The 21522-nt window shown below is 38.8% G+C and overlaps 2 protein-coding genes across 7 annotated transcripts in view; both read right to left on the bottom strand.

The window, feature by feature from the left end:
- Positions 1 to 21522, bottom strand: part of LOC309706849 (uncharacterized protein) — a 464381-nt gene that overhangs the window by 273946 nt on the left and 168913 nt on the right. The window lies entirely within an intron of this gene.
- The window catches only part of cdh22 (cadherin 22), a 193406-nt gene that overhangs the window by 62745 nt on the left and 109139 nt on the right, over positions 1 to 21522 (bottom strand). For 5 of the 6 annotated variants that reach the window (XM_082533757.1, XM_082533756.1, XM_082533755.1 and 2 more), the window contains one exon: positions 6597 to 6891. In XM_082533757.1, coding sequence (XP_082389883.1) covers positions 6597 to 6891 — 295 coding nt within the window. Of the gene's footprint in view, positions 1 to 2424; positions 2607 to 6596; positions 6892 to 21522 lie in introns of those variants that run through there. The other variant, XM_082533760.1, reaches the window with a different exon arrangement.

Raw genomic sequence — 21522 nt, 5'->3', positions numbered from 1 at the left:
TTAAAAGATACGATCACTTGGGGGTTAACCAATTGATATGCTAATTTAAACTGAGGCTACGGTTGTTTGTATTTGGCACTGCATCAGTTTGGGTAATTAGAGGAAAAGATGAGGGCAGTGGTCACTATCTCTGCTATTAGACTGTTATTTGCCTGCATGTTGCTCTTTTGACACTGCAACATGTCAGTCAGGGCTAGAAGGTTAGAAGCTACAACGATGATGTCATGTTGTGCCACATCTATGCTACTCAGAGATACTGAGTTCCTCTCTAATGGAACCACATCAATCACAGGATTAGCTCTGTGGTAACTTTTCACCCTGTAGTGATTTCACTACTAAGATCTGACCCTCCTCGCCACGTTTCCAACTGACCTTTGTGTGGAAGGGAAAGATGACTATCTCAGTGAGTAAATGGTTTCGCCCCATACAAACGGTGCTTCTTTGTTAGTCAGTTCACATAAAGACAGAAAGAAAAGGATGTCTTAGTATGCATGTTGTAACACGATGTAATACTGATTTCAAATTGGAAAAGGCCTGTCTTTATTACTTCAATATTAGCTGGGTGTGTGAAGCATAAGTATTAGCTTGGGGTGCCACAGCTAATAATGTCTCCACAGTATATGTACTAGATCTAAAAGCTCAATCTATCAACTGCATAAGTGTAGAAGATACAAAACTATACAGCTATGTAGTATTGTCAAAGAGTTGCACCATATTAGTTTAACACTACTTAAGCCTCCATGTCTGTAAAACTTTTCAGTCTTAGCTCAAAGCTATGTACATAAATATTTAAACACTCTCAATGGCTGGGGAATGCAAAGAAAAAAGAGATGGTGAGGCTTCACAAAACACAAACATTAGCCGATCACACCATCATATGTAAACCACCTTCATAAGCATCATATTAAACTTGATGTATAAAGGTAAATTCCCAGTCCAAAATCCTATTATAACATCGATTACCAGAAGACAAACAATGCCTAAAGCAACACAAGTATTTTCCCACTTCTAACTTTCCAGACTGACACTGAACCTCACTATGTGGGTTTTGCAATATTAATAACACCATTTCCGAGGTAGTTCTCACCTGTCTCAATAAGTTCTTATGTTTTTGTCTCGCTAGCTAGGATTGAAATTAAAATGCAGAATTTAAAAAACAAAAGAAAAGAAAAAAAGAACAACAACAAAAAAACAATATAGATTTAACTGGCACCAAATAAAGAATAAAATAAAATAAAATAAATGAAAAATGGAAAAAAATATTATCATTACAAAAGTAGGTAATTATTTTCAAAAGACTATTGCTATGACAACAACATTACAAACATTACAATGCTATATATTCTTTAGGCCAGAGTTCCCCAAAGTGGGGGGCGCAGAGCCATTACAGGGGGGTGGGGGGGTGGCACGGTATGAATAAAAAAAAAGAAAAAATAAAGAGCGCTTGGACACTGCTAGCATAATGGACAGGTTTTTGACGGGGCTCCCACACAAACGCAAAGCAGAAGATGAAGCATCACCAAATATGTTTCCAAACCAACTTCATTCCAAGCCAGATACTAGAAAATATAATGAAGCATATCTTGCCTTTGGCTTCACCTGCACAAGTGACAAGGTAGGACTCTGCGACAGAATTAGTTTCCCCTGCATTGGGAGCATGCGTTGGGCTGTCCAAATCACGGACAAACAGTATCCCACAGTTGTTTATGTTTCTGAACCCATTTTGTACAGAGAGACACTATTTGAAAAATGTATTGATAGCAGTGTTGAATATTATTACTCAGGAAAAATACAATAACACGTAAAATAATTACACCGTGATGCTTTTGCCTTTCTAAATGGAGGGACAGTGCGACTGCGTGTGTATATGTAAGTGTGTAAAACCTGCAGATAGTAAGATTAGCAGTATTTTGTCTATATCCGCCATTGTAGAAATTCATCTCATGTAAACAATAACGTGGCCAACAGCGTCACGTGAAAAGAGGTACATACCCTTGACGTTTCGTGACGAACTCAGTATTCCTCGTCCACACGTAAACGCAAAAACGGAGTTTTCACAAAATCTCACAAAAAAACGCCATTTGCGTGTGGATTATTATTATTATTGCACGCAGTCAGGCTAGCTAGTTCTAACCAATTCCCGTGATTATGCTAGGCTGAGGAACTTGACAAATAGCTCTAGTTTAACTCTGATCTTTCCTTAAAGCCATGCTAGATTGTCTTTCTAGCCAGATGCTACAGCTATAGGTCCAACCAACTTCTTTTGCAAAACCAAGTCCTAACCAACAGGGCATGAGAATGGGGCCTCAGCAGAAAGTTACAGACAGTTTCTTTTCTGCTCTTCAACAGTTGTTTGTTTAATGCAGGTCTGCACTTTGGTGGCTAAGGGCAAGAGCACTTGTAAACTAGATGGACAGTACTCACCTCCAATCAAAGGTGACATCACCAGACAGCTGGTGTTTATTGGGCCCTGTTTCCATGTTCTCCACATTCCTGTTTCCAAGATGTCTGTCTCCATCTCTGCCTCCCAAAGTGTATGAAGAGTCACTTAGCATCCTTTGTATCAAGAGCCAAGGCTACTGAAGTCAGTGCATTGGTTGCCTCCTCCAGAATCAAAAAGGGAGCTGCCAGTGTCTGGAACTAGCCCTGAGGAACCACTCAGTAAAATTATGGACGTCTTTCTCATCTAAGACTTTAATTGATGTTATTGTTACAGCATGTAATAGTTATGCCATAACATGTTCTAAGAGTCCTCAAAAAACCAAGTCAAATGGAATCAACAAAGAGTTTTGTGAAAAAGAATCAACTCAAATCTCACATTTTTAGTAAGACAACAAGATTTCACATCTTAAGTCTTGAGCAGGATCAGTGTCATGTATTTTGGTATTTTTGTAATATTTGTAACATTTTTCTTCAACCTTTATGATATTCTTTAGAAAACAACAAATCATAATACAAAATGATTTACGGTTATATTTACCTCTTGATTAGTATCTTAACCTACTATTTTATTTTAAGTACACTCACTAAAAGTTGCTGGTACTTTTAGGAAGGCGCAGGGCTTTTTGCCAAAGATATAATGCATATAATTTTATAATGGAAGGATAGGTACTTAAAATGGACAGACCCGTACCTCCAATATTACCTTGCAAATGGACGTGAGGCAACATTAGCTTTTAACATTGCAGTTGATTTACATTTATTATAGCTCCACTTTGATTCAGAAAATACAGTGGAGGGTGAGCTATAAAGAGAATGATGACCTGTAAGTTTGTAAGTGAGAAGCCATTAATCAAACTGACCTATAATGTTTAGTTTTAATTTCAAAATACAATAAGTTCTTTATCTGCTTTGGACTTAAAGAACTTAGAAAAAATAAAAAAGTTATTTTTATGTACACTGTGAATATTACAGATCTGGATTACTGTAGGTGTGACAGTACGCAAATTTTCTACAAAACTGAGCTCAGATGAATGCAGCCCCAAACCAACTCTGCCACATATTCTGCGGTTAGACAGAGTTAATGGTGGTGAACAATCACTGCTAAATGATTTGAGAAATGCAGAATTTTAATATTATTTAACGCGACTCATTGTTGTGCATTTGTAAGGTAGAAAACAAAAAACAAAAAGACAGATGGAAGTTTGACTGTCCTCAACTTGCTAGTAATGCATGCAGCATGAAAAAACAAGACAGGTGGGATGCGACTAGTCGAACAAGCAACTACTCGAACATGTAACTACTCGAACACGGAGACTAGATTTGTAGTTGCAGCCAGGGTCTTCTTGCTGTGTGGTACTGTTCCATTATTGTGGCAAAAATAATGGAATCAGTAAACATGTAAATAGAAAATGCATCGATATTATGGCAGTTAATATAATTACGAACCAAGAAGCATAGTTAGCTCAAGTACTTTTACTGGTTGTGCTGATTCAAATTGATCTTTCACAGTTTATCATCATGAATTGGAGCACACCTGTAGGTTTCCATGCTCCCTTTTCTGTTCCATCATAAACGTATGCATGATTCTATGAACAACATTCAATCGTTCGTACGCAACAAATCTGATTTAAGACAGCAATTTCATTAGACACACATTTTCCACAGGGCAACGTAGAGCTCAGACCTTCATGCTTCATCATCAGCTTCAGTACTTCTAATTATTGCAGTTCTCCTTAACAAATACTGCTCAGTGGGTGAAAAAGGGTTATTTTTAAGAAAGAAAATGCTGAGCATACTAAGTATACTAAGGATAGACAGATAGGCAACCAAATAGGATGCCCTAACAAAAGGGGCGAGGCGAGCATAGAGAGGCTTTAAGACTATGACAAAGACGAGTGCCGGGAGACATGACAGGGATAAAGATGAATATGCCTCTGGCAGTTGAGTCCTGATTACTTTCTTACTGTTATGGCCTCACGTGTTCCAAGGCAATTTGGCTATATGGCTGAGCATAAAACAGCACAGTGAGCATATCACTGGTGTGGTTAATGCTTGCAACCTGCTTCCATCACAGCATATCAGAAGAGCTGTGTCCAAATTATTTGAAAGTGATGATTCTACTGAGGTTTTGTGCATGTACAATGTTTTTTTTTTTCCACAAAGAAAAAGATAAATCAAATTTACAGTAGATGTCAGCACATGTTGAACATGCTCATAGGGCATGACGACAAAATTCCACTGGGAATTCATTAAACAACAGTAACAGAGCAGCAACAAAATAAGAGGATACCTATAAATTCTGAATGATTTTGAGACACATTAACAAACAAAATAAAAACTCAGCGTTTATAAGACAGGTCTTGTTTTTGTTTTCCTGGAAAGGCTAAAAAGTCAATATTTTGTACATCCCACAATGTTAGTACCTTCTCAAATTTCTATATTGCTCTGCCCCACTGTCTTTTGCTCCCAAAACAAAAACAGGCCACAAAAAGCAATAAAAATAGCACAAAACCAGTTTGTGTCATAAAGAAACATTTTCCTAAAACAGCTGGACACTGTAGGTTTTACCAGATTCTACTCAAACCGGTGTAAGATGTTGTTAGGAACTATTTTAAAATGCGGATTAGTAAATTTGTTGATCCAGTGGAAAGTAGGGTTCTACAGAATTATCCAAAATAAAAAGCACTGAAACTATTATAAGATATATCAATATAGCAAATGTTATACTTTTACATTTATAAAAGTATACGTCCAAACTAAGTGACATTACTGTCGTTAAAATATGGAAATGTCAGTAAAGGTGATGAGCTGGGAAATGGTGAGTGCCAGTCAAACAGGTCAAAAGAAAAGACACATGGATGAACCATGAGAATGCCTGATTTAGTGGTGAATGTTATGTCATTAGTGGTCGCACACCATGAGAATATGAACTGTCTATTTATTTCTTATATAATCTAAGTGAGACGTGGCAGGGTCAAATAAGGGACAGAGGTAGAAGAGTTATGATCATTAAGATTACATAAACTATTATTAACCAAGCATGGCTTTTAAGGCTGCATCTCACTCTTTCTTGAGGACAGCTCCCCTGTGCTCCCCAGGGTTTTGCATCATTTTCTGAAATTGTGTTTATTCCTTTTCTCTTTATCATGCTCCTGTTTTTGCTAACTTTCACTTTCCTTTCTCTCACCGACTCACACACGCATGCATACACACGCCATTCAGTTTTAGAGAGCAATGTAGGCAGAAATGCCCATGCTTTGGATCATGCTGAGGAAGCAGGAATTAATTCCAATCAGGCTTGAACAGGAAAGAGCCATTCCATTTTGCACCACTCCTGGAGTCACTCAAACAAGAAGCACCCCTGCCTCTACTGCATATGCATGATCACACACACACAAACACACGGACGCATATACCCGTATCGCACAAACCCTTTGGAGTAAATATGGTGATATTGCTTAGCAGCTAAACAAAATTTTGTCTATTGAATATCAGCTGTCTTTGACATTAATACCACGCTAATGAAGCCCTTGACACCCTCATTCACCTGTCTTTTCCATTTTGCAAATAGTTTGAAGCAGCCATGGATTGCTGCTAATATACTCGGTCACAATAAAAACACGTTAGGATTTAAAGTATTGTAGTGTCATTTTTACTGACAGTGTACTCTCTCCATTAACCGCACTCCTGGAGCACCGTTCCTATGTTGCTCTTTCCCTCTTGTTCTTCCTTTTATCATTTGCCTCAAAACAGTGTTAGAACACAGCTTATCTGGGAGTAATGCAATTTGTTTGCCTCTACTTTCTTTATATGCCTGCACTGTTTCTTTCATTTTCTACTTCCTACTATCGAGAGTAAATTCAGTGACTCCAAATCCATTTTCATTTAACATAGCTATCTTACATGTCTGCTTTTTCATATATCCATCTCTCTTGTGGAGGAGAATTTTAACATATTGCTCTTTCTGGCACTTTACGCCTTCCCTTGAGCCCATAAAAAAAGCTCACACACCCTACTTATGTATCATGAAAATAGCTGCAGTAAAACTTGCAATTCCATACATTACAGGCACCCTTGGGCTTTGCTATGTACAGAGCCTCAAACAGTTATCCAAATGGTTCTTGTCTGACTGCGCTAGACATTTTCCAGCTTACCTATGGGTGACAACTCTGCCACGCTGCCAATATAGGGTCCTTCCAAGAACTTGGGTTCACTGTCATTGATGTCCTGGACCTTGATGACAAACTCTGACTCTGGCTCAAGGGGATCATTAGAGAGCCGGTCCCGGGCCTGAGCCCTAAGAGTGTAAAAAGCCTTTTCCTCTCGGTCTAGTCTCTCTGTGGCATGTATGTCTCCTGTAAGCTCATCAATGATGAAGATGGATCCAGCTCCTTCTCCAGAGATAGTATATTTGATGTTGCCCTCACCATCATCAGAGTCTGTATGGATCTGTAAAAAAAAACAGAGCAGTTTTGAGAATGATGACTTCAATAAAACACACACATGCATTCCATCTTTTACGACTATGCAATGTGGTACGTACCGTAAAATTTCTAAAAAATGTTTTGTTAGTGTCATGATCAAGTTGCATATTGATGATGGTAAATGGTAAATGGCCTGTATTTGTATAGCGCTTTATTAGTCCCTAAGGACCCCAAAGCGCTTTACACAACCAGTCATCCACCCATTCACACACAGGTGATGGCAAGCTACAGTGTAGCCACAGCCACCCTGGGGCACACTGACAGAGGCAAGGCTGCCGGACACTGGCGCCACCGGGCCCTCTAACCACCACCAGTAGGCAACGGGTGAAGTGTCTTGCCCAAGGACACACCGACCAAGACTGTCCAAGCCGGGGCTCGAACCGGCAACCTTCCGATTACAAGGCGAACTCCCAACTCTTGAGCCACGATCGACAATAATTCATTGAATCAATGTTTATTTTGTTTTCTCCATAACAACTAGTTATATTATCAAAAGTATAGTTTTCTATTAAGGTTCTATTAAGGTTTGGGCACTAATAGTCATTGTTAGTACCCAAACCTGAATGATTTGGGTACCATTCAATGTTAGCTGAATGCTTATAAAAGTCATAATTTGTTTAAAACACAAAAACTGATTAACTTTTTAATATGTAAATATTACATTTATTTATATATTAAAAACTCTGAGTTGAAAAGAAATCCACTTTAATGTAATGAACTTGCTACTGCTGTTGTTTTCCTTTTATTAGCTATTACTTTACGAGTGTTGTATTAATTTATTCAGATTGCAATCAAGTACTGTTTTGTTGGAGTGCATTTGAACGCAGGCTAATTCAAACCTTTCTACTTTAACTGAACATTTTGATACAGACAACAAAGCTATCTGTGAACCTCAGGCAAAATCTGCTCACCCCGTCCTAGCAGTCTGACGATCGGGGCCAACCAAATCAAACTGCAAAACTGTGCTTGAACCACGACAGGGATTACAGTCCTGTTTAAGCACTTGTTATCACATGGCTGACACACCACACTCGATGACACCTCAAAGTATTAGAAACTGTTGAAAGTTTAGAAAAAATATCTGAAGTGATCCTTGTCCAAGTTGAGATTATTCTGTCACATATTTGCCAGGTATCTTATTTTTATGATTTTGTTTTAACTGCTGAGAAAAGGGTTAAAAATGGACAACCCCCAAATGATATTTGGTCATCAACCATGACCATAAGAAATATGTGTATTTTATTCATCCATTGACTTTTCTTCTCTTAGGGTGGTAAATCCAATTCAAGTCCTTCTAACTACTCCCTGCAGACTAGCCATCATCAGTGTGGTGAAAAAAAAAAAGACACCAGAGTTCCTGTGATGATTTACACCTGTTCTGCACATTGTGCCCTTCACAGGATGTGACGCCCAAATTAGGAGATCAAAGTCATTCAAAGACTCTTAAATGTAGAGACATGGAGGTGCTGTGGCTGAAAAGTGAACTTAAAAGAGCCCTTATAAATCAGAGCTATAGTTTCCCCTAATGTGATTAGAAGACATTCCAGGGGTAGCAATAGGAGATGCATTGGTCCCCCATCCTAAACTCCCCTTTGGCTCTTTAGTGAGCATTAGACCTGCTTGCTCCTGCTCCCTCTCCCTCTCACTCACCTTCTATCTAAAATTATAATTCAGAGCTGTCTATGCAGTGTAACTGTGGTTCAATCTACTCAACAGACCAGAGGAGAGGGGAAATCGCCCTGGCCTCCCTGGTTAATTTTTTATAAAGGCTTAATTAAATACAGGCCTCTATCACCCTTGCAGGGATTTTCATTAAGTATTTGTCGTAAAACCGAGGAATAATGCAAGCCTGTGCCTTGATATTGCTTCCATCATCCATTTTCTCCTTCTTTTTTATCTGTCTGTTTTTGCCTATTCTCCCCATTCTGAATCTTCCTGAAGACAAATACATGGACAGTCAGTGGAAATATACTGCTGGATACTTTGGCGGTATCAATATTTCAGTTATAATAAAAAAGAAAAAAAGGAAAATAAAAGTTTCATTGGTCCAGACTGTGAAAGTTATCCAATAAAAGTGAGCACACGCTTCCACCACTTGATATGTTTCCTCCAGACTAAACCTCCTCCTGAATTTCTAAATTAGAATCTCAGGAGAGAAATGCATGTGTGAAGTGTTGCCATCTTGTGTTCATTCAGTTCCACAAATGTTGGCACAACAAGTCCTGCAATTAAATCTAAAAAACAAACAAACCATGAAAGCATTTTTATAATGACCTATGTCAGAATTCCTGAAACCACAGTGTTTACTCTTTATAAAATGTGACAAATAGGGGAAAAATGGTAAGAAGGTAACATGGCAAAATCACACTCTCCATCTCTTGACTAAATGGATCTCTCTTAGCTCCCTTAACTCTTAACCCCTTTCTTGGCTGTCACTTGGGAACTCAAAGCTTCAGCTCCCTCCACAGATTTTGTATAGGATTGAGTTCTGGAGACTGGCCAGGCCACTCCATGACCTTAAAACTTCTTCGTTGCACTTCTTCTTTTACCTCTCTTTCGTTGCCTGGCAGTATGCTTTGGGTCATTCTATTCTAGAAGACCAACTTTCATTGTTTTGTCTTAGGGAAGGAGATTCTCCTCCAAGATTTTACATTGCCCCATCCCCTAACCCCTCAATGCAGTGAAATTGTCCGGTAGGCTCATCTTGAAATGTTTCCACCTTGGTGGTTGAATGTGGTGATGATCTTCTGTGGGTCATACTTAGCGTTTTTCTTTCTTTAAATACACAAGGTCAAACTGATGACAAACAGCTTGATTTTGGCTTCATCTGACCACAACACTTTCTCCAAAATATATTCTGAATCATTTAGATGCTCACTGGCAAACTTAAGACCAGCCTCTATCTGTGCCTTCTTGAGCAGGGAGGAACTTGTGGGCGCTGCAAGATTTCAATCCGTCACCGATGGTGGTCTACTGATTGCTAAAAAGCTGTTTGTGTAGGCGATAACACAAGCCTACACAGTCCCTGCATGTTTTGTCCCTGACTGGGACAAAACATGCAGGGACAGTTTTGTCCCTGATGTCCTTTGACAGCTCTCTGGTCCATAGCATTGCAGAAGTTGGAATGAAAAACAAGCAAACAAAAAAAACCACGATTTATTTATTTATTGACTTTAACCCGTGTGGTGCATGGTTGATATTTTGTCTTTTTATACTAAAATTAAACTATCATAAATTTCGTTTCTTTGCAAGTGAGGGAACTTACAAATTCCGCAGATGATCAAATAATTATTTCCCTCACTGTACCTGGGATTGTTACGTACATTAGCTTAGAATGTTTCTTACAACAGGACTTTGAAATGTCTAAAAGTGGCTAATATCAGAGTACATTATTTTACATGTGGACACGCTCTCAGAGTCTAGAATTAAAATCCAGTTTAAAATCAAACTTAGGCTTTACATTCTCTCAGTGTTCACTTCAGTCTAAATTCTCTGTCTGGTTAAGTTTAGGTAAAAATATTGCTTGGTTTGGTTTAGGTTTACTATGTCAAAAAGATTTTTAAAAGCATAATTTTTCTACATCAATTAGGTGCAGAGACTTATTTACATCACCAAGGTTGCTTAACCTCCTAAGACCCGAACTCTTCCACGGCATGCATTTTTAATTTCTCTTTGATATTTGGGCTGATTGGGGCCAGATGAATGTATAAACAAAGAATTACTGGATTTTTATTTATACCTGATTTTTGTTTCTAAGAAAAATAAGAGCCACATGTGAGGACATTTGTTTAAAATTTCGATAGATCATAGGCAGTATAATGTCCTCGTAAGTCGATATCAGGCCCTTGTAGAGCAAAATTGAGTATTTTGGTCTAAATAACCCAAAATGAGATGTCCACATATGTGGATGCCAGGTCCTAGGAGGGGGAACCCTAGATGATTATAAGATGTTATAAAGAAGTCCTATGAGCTTTTTTTTCCTTTTTTCTTGCACACATAGACACGAACAAACATACACTCATGTGGGGGCACACACACACACACACACACACACACACACACACACACACACACACACACACATACATGGATCATCATTCTGGAGGAATGATGCAATTTCTCTCCCCTCAGGCTGGCTATACCCATCCTTCTGTCAGTCTATCCTCACTGGAGTGATTCAAGTTGGCAGCTTGAAAAACACACACACAGACACACACACATGCACTACGCTTAGCTAAGTTGTTCTCTGCAAACTAAAGGTCAGAGTCAGGATGTCACTCACAAAAAATAACCGGGGGTGCAAAAGTGCACAACAAATTTCAAAGAAGAAGATGGGAAAGACGCACATCCTGTACACCTGCTGAGCATGACATTATAGATGTTTTTTCCTAAAATCTTTAAACGATATTCCTGACACTTTTGGGGGGAAATAGATTCTCCACATTTGGACAAGGTGTGCTATTTCTTTTATTTGCTAGGTCACTGGTATAGACATTATCAAAAAATACTAATACACACCAAGAAAAACAACATATATTTCAAATCAGTACTAAAGGAACTCTACTCTTTGATGTCATTGCTTCACTGTAGAAAGCTAATTATCAAACTGTGTAGCTTCCTTATAGATTTTCACTAGTCCATACTAGCATATGGAAATCACACCGGTAGTCTAATTCCCTTCAATTAGTTAATATAAAGCTGATGAAGCTATGAGCATTTTGGACATACTGAGGACATAGCACAACAGAGAAGACTTTTATGCTGTGGAAAATGTAGGGTTTGTATTTTTTTCCTCCCCATGGGCAGTGCACTTCTTTTCCACATTTCAATTCAATTGAATTCAGTTTTATTTAAATAGCACCAAATCACAACAACTGTTGCCTCAAGCTACTTTATATTGTAAGGAAAAGACCGTGCAATAATCAGACATCTCTATAAACTAGCATTTGGGGACAGTGAGAAGAAAAAACAAAATTTTAACAGAAAGAAACCTCCATCAAAACCATGCTCAGGGAGGGACAGCCATCTGCCATGACCAGTTGGGGTGAGGGGAGGATGACAGGACAAAAGACATACTGTGGAAGAGAGCAAAAAATTAATAATAACTAATGATTAAATTAATGATTGGTGCATAAACATGAGTGAATGAAAAAACTTGAGCAAAGAAGACACTCATCATCGGAAGCTCCCATAACTAAGTGGGGACTCAGGATCACCTGATACAGCCATAACAATATGGTTTTTCAAAAAGGAATTAAGCTAATCTTAAAAGTAGAAAAGGTTACTCTCTCCTGAATCCAACCTGGGAGCTCGTTCCACAAAAGAGAGGCGCCTCTAAGCTAAACACTCTCCCATTCTACTGGAAGAATGGAACCACAAGTAAGCCTGCAGTGTAGAGCAAAGTGCTCTGTTGGGGCAATATGAGGTCTTCAAGACATGATCGGTCTGATTATTCAATTAATCAGGAAATTTACAGCCGTCAAAAGTGGGATTGGAGTTTTTTTTTTTATTAATAACACTTTGTTCATGTCAAAATATTAGGTTCCTTTAAAAAATGTAAAAGAAGGATTATTGGTCATTACACAATGACCAAATTTCCAAAGTAAATATAATGTAGGGATATAAACTACAATACCAATTATCTGAACCCTTTCTATAAACTTACTAAAAAATATATCATCCTATCACTGCAGCTAAACAGTATTAATTTGGTTTCTGGCTTTATGCTAAACTTGATGCTAGCAAGAGTCAGCCATGCTTTAGGATTTACAGTGCAGGCCTGTGGGTTGACTAAGAGGACAGTGAGGTTGTTGATGTCTTGTCAGACTCACCTTTAGGTCATAACAAAGTGTCTAGCTGTCACTATAGGCTAACCTACTGAAGGGGATGACATATGACTCACATGCAGTGACTGAAAGTTTCCTTCACATTTAGTCAGCTATTTTAAGTTTTTATGAGGTTGGAGGGGCATCTGGTGTACAAATCTACCAGATCAAACATGTGAAACTGGGGACTTCCGGATGGTGGGGAAGCTGGTTGCAGCATAATCTTTCAGCTCCCGGGCGGTTACCCCTTGAAAACTGACATATTATAACACAACTAAGAATATTCATAGTAGTATGCCAGGGGGTAACAAGAGAAAGACAAGAGGAATTCGGCAAGAAAGTGCGGAGGAAGGAGTTTTTTCACCGAAAGAAGTTGACGGTGCTAGCAAGCTACAGCTACTCGGAGCTATGGAGGCAATTGAAGCTAGCATTCTTGCTGAGCTTAAAAAAGTCCAGGATAATTTAAAAAGTGAAATAGCGGAAAAAACTGGACTTGTGAAAACAGAAATGTCGGAGTTTAGGAAAGAAGTGGGGCAACGGTTCAACGAAATTGTCACGGACATGAAAGAGGTAAGAAGCAGGATCGAGGAGGTCGAACAGAGAGTAACCGAGGTTGAGGAGGTCACAGTCGACCTTAAAGATGGGCTCGGCCATACTCTCCAGTTACAAGAAGACCTCCAGACACGTCTGTCCGACCTGGAAGCCCGGTCTCGCAGGAATAACATACGTGTTCACGGGATACCAGAGGGTGAAGAAGGGGACAACATGCTCGAATTCATGGAAAATTTTATAAAGAATGAACTGTCCCTCCCCGACATCAATCTGGGCATACAGCGGTGCCACCGCTCACTCGGCCCCAAGCCACCTCCGGGCTCCAACCCCAGGTCCGTCGTGATTCATTTTTTGGAATACAACACCAAGGACTTGGTTCTCCGGTCTGCGTGGACCAAAAAAGAAATACTGCTGAAGGGCAGACGTGTGTATTTCGACCAAGACTATCCTAGTGACATTTTAGCGAAACGCAAAGCATACAACACGATCAGGAGGATTTTAAAAGAGAAGGGGCTCCGCTTCCAAACACTGTATCCGTCGAGACTGCGTGTGTTTTATGAAAACGGGCCCATGATTTACAACAACGCGCAAGACGCAGCCGACGACCTGGAGAAGAGGAAGTTGATGGGAAAGCGCAAGCGGAGCGCCGCGGCGGACCCGGGAGGAACGGATGAAATAATAATAATAATAATAATGGATTGCATTTATATAGCGCTTTTCGGACCCCTCAAAGCGCTTTACAATTCCACTATTCATTCACTCTCACATTCATACACTAGTGGAGGCAAGCTACAGTTGTAGCCACAGCTGCCCTGGGGCAGACTGACAGAGGCGAGGCTGCCATATTGCGCCATCGGCCCCTCTGGCCATCACCAGTAGGCGGTAGGTGAAGTGTCTTGCCCAAGGACACAATGACCGAGACTGTCCGAGCCGGGGCTCGAAACAGCAACCTTCCAATTACAAGACAAACACCTAACTCTTGAGCCACAATCGCCCTGAAATACATCCAGGAAAAGCTCCAGAGATCCAAGTGCATGGATAGTAAAACCTAAAAAAAAATTTTCCGCACTTAAGACTGCAGTTTTCCTGTGTAAAATAAGAGTGATAGGTTTGACCGCAGTTTGGGATGCTAACAGCTTTCTCCAAGAGCGCTGCTATGATGAGCGGAGCTCACCAAGCAGCACTACGAGGGGCTCTCTGGGACTTTAGGGACTCTCCTCTTTGTTTTGAAGTTGGACGTACACTTCATAATTGGAAGTCATATATGTTATTTGTTCAGGTACGTTGTTCCTTTGTTCTGTAGACCCCCTTTTCTTTTCAGAGCACAGAGCACAGATTTACAGGTATTGTGTATTTTCCTTTTGCTGATGGAGATCAGACAACAATATAAGGTAATTACAGTTAATGTTAATGGTTTACATAACCCCATTAAAAGAAACAAAGCTCTTGCTAAAATGAAGCGAGAAAAACAAGATATAATTTACTGGCAAGAAACACATCTTTTTGCCATCGAGCACAAAAAATTGTGTAAAATGGGGTTTAAAAATGTGTATTATTCCTTGCATATAAAAAAACATTCTAGAGGAGTGGCCATCTTATTGTGTGACAAAGTACATTTCCAACTTTCCTCACAAATCAGAGATAAGGAGGGGCGTTATATACTGGTTAAAGGGTACATAGATCACAAGGAAGTTACATTGTTTAACGTGTACAGACCACCAGGGACTGATAAACATGTAATCAGGACCCTTTCGGAATTAATTGCAACAGAAACATCAGGTATATTAATATGCGGTGGAGATTGGAATATTCACTTGAATCCGTTTCTGGACACGTCCAGCAAAACTAAATTGTTACAACCAGAAGCAGTATATGTTAAAAGAATGCTTAAGGAATTGGGGTTGGTTGACGTGTGGAGGGATGCACACTCACTGGAAAAGAAATATACTTTTTTTTTACATTCCCACCATATGTATTCAAGACTGGACTATTTTTTTTATGTCACACTTTGATAAGCATAGAATTATAAATTGTGATATAAGGGTGAGAGATATTTCGGACCATGCAGGGGTGTACCTGACACTCCATTTGGATTCAGATCGCAAAGAGACTTTATGGAGGCTTAATACTAGTCTACTAAATGATGTAGAATTTGAAAAGTTTGTAAAATAAGAATTTAAGGAATACATGGACTACAATAACAATGGTGATGTTTCTCCTAGTATTTTATGGGATGCAGCGAAGGCAGTTCTTAGAGGGAAGCTAATTTTGTGGTCCTCATACAAAAAAAGGAAAAACAGAAGTATCTAAAAGACCTTACTACTGAAACACCTAGAATCAGAACATATGAAAAGTAACAATGATGACACGTTATCACAAATTAAAGAAATACAACAGATATTAAATAGGTTATATGATGACCAAATAGAAAAAAGGGCTAAATTCATTAAGCAGAATTATTATGAAAATGGTCCCAAATCTAAGAGACTCCTTGCTTGGAGGATACGGAAACAGCAGGCTGACAGATTTATTCAGAAAATTAAAAACCCAGCAAATGATAAGATATGTCATGACATGAAAAGCATAAAAGAATCTTTTCTGACCTATTATACCCGACTGTACGCAGAACCACACAGGATAGATGTGCCCTCTGTTAATGTATTTCTTTCTTCACTTGATTTACCGTCGATAGGAACAGAACAAAATAAAAGATTAACACAAACAATAACTGCGGAGGAGATTAACAAGGCCATTTCAAAATTGAAAGGTAATAAGATGGCCGGTGAGGATGGCTACCCGGCAGAGTGGTATAAACATTTCAGAGATCTAGTAACCCCTCTGCTGAGGGATTGCTTTAACCATGTGCTTACAGGGGGTGAGATACCACCATCCTGGAAACGAGCAGTTATTTCAGCAATTCCCAAACCGGGTAAAAATAGAACGGAATGTGGTTCCTATAGACCCGTATCAGTCTTGAATATCGACTGTAGGATATTTGCAACAATATTAGCTAAACAGTTGGAATTTATAACTTCAGAACTAATGGATACAGATCAAACAGGTTTTGTTCGAAATAGGCAAACTCATGATAATGTGAGGCGGGCTCTCCATCTAATAAATAAAATGAAAAATATCGAATCAGTAGCTGTTAGTCTTGATGCTGAAAAGGCGTTTGACTCTGTGTGCTGGAATTATCTTTATTTGGCCTTAGAGAGATTCGGTTTTAACAGCCAAATCATCAGATGCTTACAGTCTCTATATAACTCACCCACTGCCAGGATTAAAATTAATGGTGATTTAACAGATACACTACAACTAGAAAGAGGCTGCCGTCATGGATGCCATCTCAGTGCCACTATCTTTGCGCTATTCATTGAGCCCCTGGCGCAAGCTATCAGGGAATCTAAAGACATTAGAGGTGTACTAATTAACAATATAATGTATAAAGATGGTCTGTATGCTGACGATGTTCTCATAACGCTAACTAACCCGGAAATCAGTCTGCCTAATCTTTTTTCATTATTGAAAAAATTTGGCATATATTCCGGATATAAATTAAATTTACAGAAAACTCAGATTCTCTTATATAATTACCGCCCATCACAAGACATTCAAAAGATAGCCAAGTTTAACTGGAGTAACACCTCTATAAAATATCTAGGAATCCATATACCCACGGATCTATCCGACCTCTACGAATGCAATTATGTCCCACTGACATCAGAAATTAAGGCAGACCTACAGCGCTGGTATTTATTGCCAATGAATATGCATAATCGGATAGATATAATAAAAATGAATCTTTTGCCAAAGCTTCTCTATTTGTTCAAGGCGCTGCCTATACACCTACCCTCCAAGCAATTTAACGATTGGAATAGGATGATCTCTAATTTTATTTGGGCCAAACAAAAACCAAGAATAAAATTTCAGACGTTACAACTGCAAATGGACAAAGGTGGACTCGCTCTGCCGTGTCTTGAGGACTATTATAGGGCTGCACAGTTACAAGTGATGATTGGGTGGTGTGATCTAATGTGTAAGGCTAAATGGAAGGAGATATATCAATCCTACTGTGAGACCCCACTTCAATCACTGCTTGGAGATCAACCACTCATTAAAAGACATATAGATGCAGACCTGCTCCCGGCACTAAAGAAAGTGCCCATAGAAATATGGCATAGGATACTCAAATATGAGAAAACTAAAAAAAAGTGCCCGGACGTTACGATGGCCTGCTTATGATTCGGATTTTGCACCTGCAAACATGGATAAGAGATTTATACAGTGGTCACATAAGGGTATAACAGGCTACTGGAAGATTACAGATAAAAATGTACTAAAAGACTACCAGCAACTCCAGAGAAGTTCTTACTTGGAAAGACAGGATTTCTTTAGATACCTCCAGCTGAGGCACCATTACGATTATATATATATATATATATATATATATATATATATATATATATATATATATATATATATATTTATATTTATTAGGGGTGCAACGATATTCGTATCGATATTGAACCGTTCGATACAGTGCTTTCGGTTCGGTACGCATATGTATCGAACAATACAAAATTTTTTATTTATTTTATCAACTTTCCTTCTGACGATGCTGTCTGTGTTGAGCGCTCAGTGAATCTGCGTTCAACTACTCCGCCTAGGCTCGACAGTGCCCCCCCCCCCCCCATTTTTGCACATGTCAAGGAGCGTGTCAGGCTACATTTCACTGTGTCTTATACTTGTATAACTATGCATGTGACAAATAAAGAACCTTGAACCTTGAAACATAAAATTCCTAGAAGAGGAGGACACGGGCTTGGTTAAAATCTTCCTTGACTCTTGTAAGGGGAATGCACCAAAGAAACAGATATCCAGATTATACAAATGTTTACACACATGTAGGAATAATGACACAACGTATATCAAAGCTAGATGGGAAAAAGAGGCTGAAATAATAATACATGACGACAACTGGTTCAATATATGTAAGGCTGTGCGTTTTTTTGTCACGCCTAATGCTAAGAGTAAACAAAGTAAATACCCCGACAAGACTCAGTGTTGGAGGAACTGTGGAGGTGTATCTGCAGGACATTTTCATATTTTTTGGGAATGTGCTAAGATTGTCCCCTATTGGCTAGTAGTGATCAAAGAAGTCAATACCATGATGGGCTTGAACCTGGCCCCTGATTTCACTGTGTTTTATCTATGTGATTTGCCACAAGGACTGAGGAATTCAGACAAATATCTTTTATTGATATTATTGGCTGGTGCAAAGAAAGCCATAACTTGCAAATGGCTAAACGCTGATCCACCGTCATTCTTGGACTGGATAGGCATTATCAAGGAAATTTACACAATGGAGAGACTGACTTTTTCACTAAGACTGGCTGCCGATAAATTTGAGAAATACTGGAAAAAATGGGACCTTTACTTAAATGGAAAAATATTATAATTTCTGGTACCATGTTTCATTGCTGTAATTCACCTATTTAATCTGATTGTACCACAAAGGGATATGTCTTTTTTTTGTTTGCTAGCCTGTGCTAGCCTGCTCTGTGCTTGTTGGGGGTCTGAATGTTTTGTAAAAAATATACAGGACTGTCAATAAAAATAATGTGTAAAAAAAAAAACTACACGCTGTGGCGACCCCTTTTATTTCTTCTTCTTTTGGTCGGCCCCTTTAAGAGTCACAGCAGATCATCTGCTTCAATCTCCTATCCCTAACATCTTCATTTGTCAAGCCAACCTTTTGCATGTCCTCCTTCACTACATCCATAAATCTTCTGTGTGGTCTTCTTCTTTTCTTTCTGAGTGACAGCTGTGTACTCAAGATCCTTTGTCTACTATCCCTCCCCCGTACCTCCAAACCATCTCAGCCTTGTTTCTCTAATTTCATCTCCAAAATGGTCAACCTATAGCTGTTCCTGGCTGTAGCTCAGGAGGTAGAGCACATCATCTAAGAATAGGAAGGTTAAAGGTCTGGCTGTACCAGTCTGCATGCCAAATATCCTTGGGGAAGATACTAACCCTAATCTCTCTGATGCATCCATCGAAGTATAAATGTATGTGAATGTTCGATAGAAAGCACTTCAGCATAGAAAAAAGTGTTTGTATGAGTGGGTGAATGTGGCATATTAAAATGTGCCTTGAGTGCTCGAGGAGAGTAGAAAAGCGCTATATAAGAATCAGTCAATTTACCATTTCCTCTGATATATACGTTCCTAATCTTGTCTCTCCTGGTCACTCCCAATGAAAATCGTCAGCTCTTCCAACTACAACTTGGTCTTCTGTCTTTTTGTCAGTGTCACTGTCTCCAAACCATATTTTAAGTAGCAAAATAGAATAGAATAGAATAGAATAGAATAGAATAGAATAGAATAGACATGGAGTAGCATTTTCATTACAGTGAAGATAGAAAAATGTGAGCTGCACTGAAGCTTTAGTTTATTGAAGATTTCAAAGACGAAGCAAATTGTCTTATATTTAAGTCTGTGTAATCTGGACTAGGCATGCCACATTTCACTACAGCTTGTAAAGCTTCTGATCTTAAAAGCTTCAAAGTGTTAAGAAGGTGACAAGGTATCAGAGACAGTCTAGGTGGGGATAGCTATGGGGAAGGAAGGATACATACCAAGGACAGAACCTGCGATGAGAATGGATAGAAAATAGTAGCACAGTGGACTAGGAAAAAGGAAGAAAAAAGTCGCAGAAAGAAGTTAAAATGTAAAAGTGATGTTCTGAATTACAGTTACGGAGGCAAACCTGCAGAAGCTTAGACAGAAACAGAGAATGAATATCTAGACATCAAAGAGAAAACATTGTCATAATGTGTTAATATAATTTAGGACCTTTCGATCAATGTTCACGTTTTGGATGGAGAAGACAGATGGTTTGAAAGAGATGTGAAAGAAGCCATCTTTGTCCATTGTGAATGACCATCTATGAACAGAAGGGGTGGCTAACAACACCAACTGTCTACCACCTATAATCTAGTTTTGAGATCCCTTCCCAGGCGCCTTAACGCCAACTTACATCTTGCATGATTTGATCTCAATAGTCACATGCTAGAGTGTGGCAAGGTTTTACCCGAAACCTCTCCTGATAATGACCCACACCCTTTTTCACACCTTAGCTCATGTGATGTGGCACATGGTCAATAGTGCGTCAACGGTCCTTTTAAGGGGCAACTCCCATAGGGCTTAAATACCTGGGACTCTCCACCAATTGCTCTTAGAAGTGAAGAAGCTTCTTGGATGAGAGGTGAAACATCTTCTAGAAACTTAAGGAAGTCCAGACATTTTTCTTTTCAAGTGCCTTAGATTACCGTGACCTGGATGACTGAGAACCTACACAGACAATTTAGGACCTTATTTAAAAATAAATAAATAAACCAGATAAGTGACATAAACCTGGTATGTATATATGCATGTGTCCAAGAGAAAGGTTACAGCAAAAGAGAAGAAATATAATCAGCTGTCTCTCCAATGACTTTCTTATCTTATAGATGGATTTCAAAGACCATTGAGTTGTAATCTCTCTAAATGCAAGCTAAGGCAGTGGTAAAGCAGACACTAGTGAGGGGATTGTTCAGTAGTAAAAGAAAATCATCTAATTAAATAAAATAAACAAATAAATGAATTAAAATGATTTTTTGTTATCGTTCAAGAATGTTTTGATAACACTTAAAGCTTAAACAAACTCACTTAAAAAACTCAGTGTTTTATTCAAACACATTTCTGATTATTACAAAATATCAGAAAACAGATAAATCAAAAAAAAGCAAAAGCCTCTTTTGCTTTTTACCATTTAAATGGATTTTACTTTATGTCCAACAAACCTGCTGCAACCAAAATCAGACACAGAATTTGATACACCATAAATCAAATTAATAATTTTCAGAAAGACAAATGATGTATGAGAAAAATATTTATTTTAAAAAAGCCAATTTGTTTAATTGGGGTTAAGAATTAAAACGGGATAAGAAGCACCTTGAAGTGTGACATGGACTGTAACAACCACTTTATCACTTTTGCTGAGACAGTATGCAAAAACTCATCTCAGATATAGACCCAAAGTTCAGAGAAAATTGAAAAGACATAAAGACAACACTGAAACTGTACACGTTACTATAGTGAGCATAGAATGTGTGCACACGCTGCAGAAATTGTCCACCTCGTACACATTCACCCTCACAATGGATTTACTTCTGACAG

The sequence above is a fragment of the Aulonocara stuartgranti genome (assembly GCF_965226115.1).
Source record: "Aulonocara stuartgranti genome assembly, chromosome: 5".
Classification (NCBI taxonomy): Eukaryota; Metazoa; Chordata; class Actinopteri; order Cichliformes; family Cichlidae; genus Aulonocara; species Aulonocara stuartgranti.
The sequence above is the reverse complement of the archived record's forward strand: the minus strand, read 5'-3'. Positions and strand labels throughout refer to the sequence as shown.